Genomic DNA, 6,124 nt, shown 5'->3' with positions numbered 1-6,124 from the left:
GCCTTAGCCACTTGAGCTACAGGCACCACCCCAAGTTCTCCAATTTTTAAAATAAACTATAGATAATTGATCCAGTTTGACATCAAAATTTATTTTCATTTTTTTTGAGACAGACTCTTATTTTGTTACCCTCAGTAGAGTAGTGTGGCCTCATAGCTCACAGCAACCTCAAATTCTTGGGCTCAAGTGATCCTCTCTTTTCAGCCTCTCAAGTAGGGAATACAGGCACCAGCCACAATGCCAGGCTATTTTTTTGAGACAGTGTCTCACTCTTGCTCAGGCTGGTCATAAATTCCTGAGCTCAAGCAATCCACCACCTTGGCCTTCCAGGGTGTAGGATTGATTATAGGTGTTAGCCACCACACCTGGCCTGATATAAAAGTTTAATTATTAGAAATCCATAAAATAACTGGGTATTTAAAGCATTCAGGTACTTGAACAAATTGGCAAAAAAAAGCCAAACAAAACAAAATATCCATCCAAATTGTCCCAATAGCATACAGTTGAAGAAATGCTTAATCCTTAGGTATTCAGTTACCTTGAATGAATTCCCTGATCTTCTTTTCTTTACTCTCAAGCAGTAACCTCACACAGACAGTGGTAAAGTATCGATTGGCCACCTCTTTGTCCCGTAAAACCCTTTGTAACAGTCTTTCCAGGTGAGCCTGTGTGGTCTGCAGTCCTTGTCGACAACGAGTGAGATAAGCAATATATGGGGCTCTTTTCCTAAAAAGAAAAATATTTTGAAGGACATTGGTCTATTCAGGGCACACTTTCTTTGAAGATTAAGGTTCTCACAAGGTTCCCAATCTTCTTTTCCTTTCTTTTTTTTTTTTTTGATAAAGGGTCTCATTCTATCACCCAGGCTGGGGTGCAGTAGTGTGATCATAACTCCCTTTATCCTTGAACTCCTGGGCTCAAGCAATCCTCACCATGTTCCATTAATTTTTTATTTTTATTTTTTTAGAAATAGGGGTCTTGCTATGTTGTCCAGGCTAATCTCAAACTCCTGGCCTCAAGTGATCCTCCTGCTGCAGCCTCCCATAATGTTGGGGTCAAGCCCCAAATCATGCCATAAGTTCCCTCTCAGTGGCTGAGACAAGAGGATGAGGGAAAAATGAAAAGTCAAGATACAAGGAGAAAGTTTTTTAAAGAGCAGCTGTGTTGAGGGACTGATCACCTCCGAGGGAGCCCTGAGGACCATGGAACAGTCTCTTACTCCAGGCCAGCTCCATTTTGCATATATCTTTGTTTTAATCATCAATCTAATGGGGAAAGCTAGCCCTTATGTCATGGTTCTTGCTGGGGATGCATTTTCTTTTTCCTTTTTTTTTTTAGAGACAGAGTCTCATTTAGTCACCCCCAGCAGAGTGCCATGGTGTCAGAGCTCACAGCAACTTCCAGCTCTTGGGCTTAGGTGAGTCTCTTGCCTCAGCCTCCCGAGTAGCTGGGACTATAGGCTCCCACCACAATGCCTGGCTATTTTTTTGCTGCAGTTTGGCTGGGGCTGGGTTTGAACCCACCACCCTTGGTACATGGGGCCGGCGCCCTACCCCTACTCACTGAGTCACAGGTGCTGCCCTGGGCTTGCAATTTCTTTTTTTTTGGAGAGAGAGAGTCTCACTTTGTCAGCCTTGGTAGAGAGCCGTGGCATCAGAGCTCACAGCAACCTCCAACTCCTTGGCTTAGGTCCCATGGGCTTGCACTTTCTAACCAAACTATTTCTTTAACTACATCAATTAGACTGATTTACCTTTTACTATTATTGCTCTAAGTTGTTTATGATCTTAAACAGCATGGGACAGGGAACACAGACCAGGAGAATGATGTCAAAACACACCCAATTAGACCACACACACAAATCACTCAAGAAGCCTTCTACTCAGAGGGACTGGCACTTCTGACCATATGGTGGTGACAAAAGAAAGGAGATATTTTTCTCCTTATCTAGTCCTGAGAGACCCTTTCTCTCTGTAAGTCTCCAAGAGCACTCACTCTCCAGCAAAATGAAGCCCTGCCCTGGTGAACAGGCCTGAAGCACAGTCTCCCTGGGGGAGGAGTAAAGTTCCAGCAAGATACCTTCCTGGTCTTAAAGGGCCAGGCTGAAGACAATGCATTTTGCATCAGATTTGGGGTTTCTCTGATCACTTCTCTCCATCTCTGTTCCCTTTTGCCCATCACCTACAATCATTTTCTTAATTCAACTCCTAACCTACGGCTTGGTGCCTGTAGCTCAACTAGCTAAGGCGCCAGCCACATACACCTAAGGTGGCGGGTTCGAATCCAGCCCGGACCCGCCAAACAACAATGACAGCTGCAACCAAAAAATAGCTGGGCGTTGTGGCGGGAGCCTGTGGTCCCAGCTACTTGGGAGGCTGAGGCAGGAGACTCGCTTGAGCCCAGGAGTTGGAGGTTGCTGTGAGCTGTAATGCCATGGCACTCTACCCAGGGGGGCAGCTTGAGGCTCTGTCTCCAAAAAAACAAAAAACAAAAAACAAAAACAAAAAAACTCCTACTTTCAACAAACAACCAAATATTCGTTTTAAGCTTATTAAATCATTATTACTAGTAATGCAAGCACATCAAAATGACTCTTTTTTAAAGCACTCACATGTACATCTGCACCAAAGTGCTGAGATTACAAAAGTACTGGCATGAGCTACCATGTGCCCCCAAGGTTCCTGATTTTACTTTCTTTCTCTCTTTTTTTCTTTTGGTTGAGACAGGATCTCACTCTATTGCCCAAGCTAGAGTTCCACGGCCTCAGCCTAGCTCACAGCAACCTCAAACTCTTGGGCTCAAGCAATCTTCCTACTCCAGCTTCCCAAGTAGCTGGGATTCCAGGTATGTGCCACACATCTGGCTAATTTTTCTATTTTTAGTAGAGACAGGGTCCTCCTTTGCTCAGGCTGGTCTCAAACAACATTCCTACCTTGTCTCCCAGAGTACTAAGTCAATTTTTTTTTTTCCAGTTTTTGGGCAGGGCTGGGACCACCTCCAGCACATGGGGCCAGCGCCCTACTCCTTTGAGCTACAGGAGCCACCTAGCCAATTTTTCTTTAAAAATAAACAAACAAACAAGCAAAAACCACAGATTTTTATTTTACAAATTGGGGATTAATCATGCTGTCAGCTCAACAAACAGACCCATTTGGCATGTCTGCATCATCAACACTCAGATACCTAACTCACTAAATGTTTTATACTGGAGGATAGTCTCCACTTTGGTAGAACCTCATAAGAGAAAACTGACTGCTACTGAAGATGAAGAGTAGCAACAAAATAAAGTTTATATTACTAGTTCATAAATATCTTCTACCAATTATCTGCTTTAAGTCTAAATGTAATAACCATTAGAGAGCACTGATTCCCTAAGCCTTGAAAAACCCCCTTACTTACTAAGCATCTCAGTTAATTTTTTTTCTTCAACTACTGCAATGGATTGGCAGCATAAAAACCACAGCGATTCCAAAGGCTACTAATACTTCTCTACTCCAGAACAGACTTTCCTATCACTTCTGAAAAAAGAAAAATGATATACTAGTTATCTTGGCTTCATAATATAAGCATATCTCTTTACCTACTTTTGTGTAAAGCAGAAATAAACTGTACTGCTCTATTAAACCTGCTTATAACTATACTTCTACACTTCTAAATACCCAAAATGTGTTGCTTAAAAATCTACATTTGGGTAAACATAGCCAAGCACTTTGTAGTAAACCTATATCCATTTCTGAAATAAGGACCTAAAAGAAAACACTCATAGCCAAAAACTAGGTGTGAAAGCTGAACAGGCTGGATATGTTACCTGTAGTCCTCAGCAATAGATGCCAGCAGTTTTCTACAAGTCCTATTATCAAAACGGCACACACAACGCATTGTTTCTTGAAGTTGAGCCATTAAGTTCTTATCTTGTAAGTTAATTGCTTCAGCTATTTGAACTTTTAAGAAGCATACAATTTCATTGTCTAAAATAAAACAATAAGAATTCTGTTATTACAGAGCATTTCTAAGGCCTAAATTATGTAAGCTGTATGTAGCCTCTCAGCATCTGGGATGTCAATTCTGCTTTATCATGTATCATTAGAATTAAGCTGTATTGCCACTCCCAATTAGAACAAAAACTTTAATAAGCCATCAGTAATCAAAATGCCCTTAAGTGACACTAATACAAATGTATGAAGTTGAACCATATGGAACTACTGTATAGCTTACATTGCAATTCACATGGTTCAACCTATAAATATAAGAAAAAATAAACCATCCTGCAGCAACTCACCTTCTGGGTCTGTGTGGTCTGGTAATCCATTCCTTGTTGAATGGGTCAGCACTGGAAAGGCAACAGAATCCGCAGAGCAAAGAGCAAGTCTCAGTTTCTTTTTTGCATCTCTGAAGAACAAGCAGAAAAATATGCTAATTTCTTTATCCAGGTAAGGTCACATTTTATGACTGCTTACAATATAAATTAACATTTTACTTTAGGACTCCAACATATCAAATGGTCATTTAAAAAAAGGTAATTTTTAACTTATTGCATCCCACTTAAAGAAAAAAAAAAATAGGCTTTCTAGTCACCCAAGAAGTAAGGTTATCAAGGGCTCAGGGAAAGCACTATACAAAGTGTCCATAAATTGCACACAAATTTTATTGGCCCCATGTATTATAAAGTTACCAAAATCAACCACACAAATCCTTCTGACCTTGTACCACATGCTGAGTTCTACAACAGGCACTAGGAGAATCAGGAAAGCACATTATACCAGGGTGGGGGGACCACAGAAGTCATTTTAGAACCACCCAAATTTAGAATGCCCTCTACCACATCTACTGAGAAATGCTGATTCTGCCACAAGACAAGCTCACTACCTGACAAGAAGCCCTCTCTATTGCTTGACTGCTTGAAAATGTACTCTGTTGAACCAAAATCTGCTTCCTCTTAACTTCTAACTACAGAACTACCTATTACCACCTGGTGATAGGACACTTTAAGGTGTCACCCTCCCCTGGCTCGGCGCCTGTGGCTCAAGCGGCTAAGGCGCCAGGTACATACACCTAAGGTGGCGGGTTCGAATTTAGCCCGGGCCCGCCAAAAAACAATAATGGCTGCAACCAAAAAATAGCCGGGCGTTGTGGTGGGCACCTGTGGTCCCAACTACTTGGGAGGCTGAGGCAGGAGACTCGTTTGAGCCCAGGAGTTGGAGGTTGCTGTGAGCAGTGAAGCCATGGCACTCTACTCAGGGGGACAGCTTGAGGCTCTGTCTCAAAAAAAAAAAAGGTATCACCCTCCCCAACAATGCATCTCTTTAGACCAGGAGACCATCAGGTTTCTTTTATCTGTTAGTGCCTATGTCCCTGTCTGGTTCTGTGAGGCATGGACTAGAACTTCTTGAGAATGTTTAGACTCGCCATCCAAATAAAGGAGTCTAAAGTAGTAAAGTCAACTGATGAATTTAGCAAAATAGTTTGGCTAGAAATAAAAATTCTGTCTGCCTCTTCCCACAATTTAACTGTAGGAAAAAACCTATAAAACTTCACAATATTGATAAATAAAATAATATGCTATTTAGTCTGCTTTAAAATAACTTGGGAGAGATAAATACTGAAGAGAGAGGACCGGGTGCAGTAGTTCCCAGCTGTAATCCTGGCATTCTGGGAGGCCGAGGTAGGTGGATTGCTTCAGCTTAAGACTCTGAAAACTAGCCTAAGCAAGAGTAAGACCCTGTCTCTACTAAAAATGAAAAGCAAGCCAGGTGTAGTGGTACGTGCCTACAGTCCCAGCTACTCAGGAGGCTGAGGCAAGAGGATTTTTCAAGCCCAGGAGAATCTGAGGTTGCTGAGAGCTATGATGCCACAGTACTCTACCCAGAGAGACAAAGTGAGACACTGTCTCCAAAAAGAAAAAAAAAAAAAGCTAAGAGAGACAGAGAACTTTGTAAGCCCACCAAGAGATAACGATACCTTAAAAGCAATGCTCCTTGTTTGTGGGAAACAGAAGTTCCTTGCCAAACAAAGGCAAAAATTTTAGGATCTTAAAGTCATGTTCTTTCGGCTCGGCGCCTATAGCTCAACCGGCTAGGGCGCCAGCCACGTACACCTAAGGTGGCGGGTTCGAATCCCCAGCCCG

The 6,124-nt window shown here is 42.1% G+C and overlaps 1 protein-coding gene across 1 annotated transcript in view; it reads right to left on the bottom strand.

Moving 5' to 3' along the window:
• The window catches only part of GAPVD1 (GTPase activating protein and VPS9 domains 1), a 66,956-nt gene that overhangs the window by 7,750 nt on the left and 53,082 nt on the right, over positions 1-6,124 (bottom strand). Inside the window, exons 17-19 of the mRNA XM_023510573.1 lie at positions 4,280-4,438; positions 3,809-3,968; positions 539-726 (exon numbers count right to left, since the gene is read on the bottom strand). Coding sequence (XP_023366341.1) covers positions 539-726; positions 3,809-3,968; positions 4,280-4,438 — 507 coding nt within the window. The remainder of the gene's footprint in view (positions 1-538; positions 727-3,808; positions 3,969-4,279; positions 4,439-6,124) is intronic.

The sequence above is a fragment of the Otolemur garnettii genome, unplaced genomic scaffold, assembly GCF_000181295.1.
Source record: "Otolemur garnettii isolate 467f Iridium unplaced genomic scaffold, OtoGar3 scaffold00014, whole genome shotgun sequence".
In the NCBI taxonomy this organism is placed as follows: Eukaryota; Metazoa; Chordata; class Mammalia; order Primates; family Galagidae; genus Otolemur; species Otolemur garnettii.
Note: the sequence above shows the minus strand (reverse complement) of the source record. Positions and strands in the feature narration are given on the sequence as shown.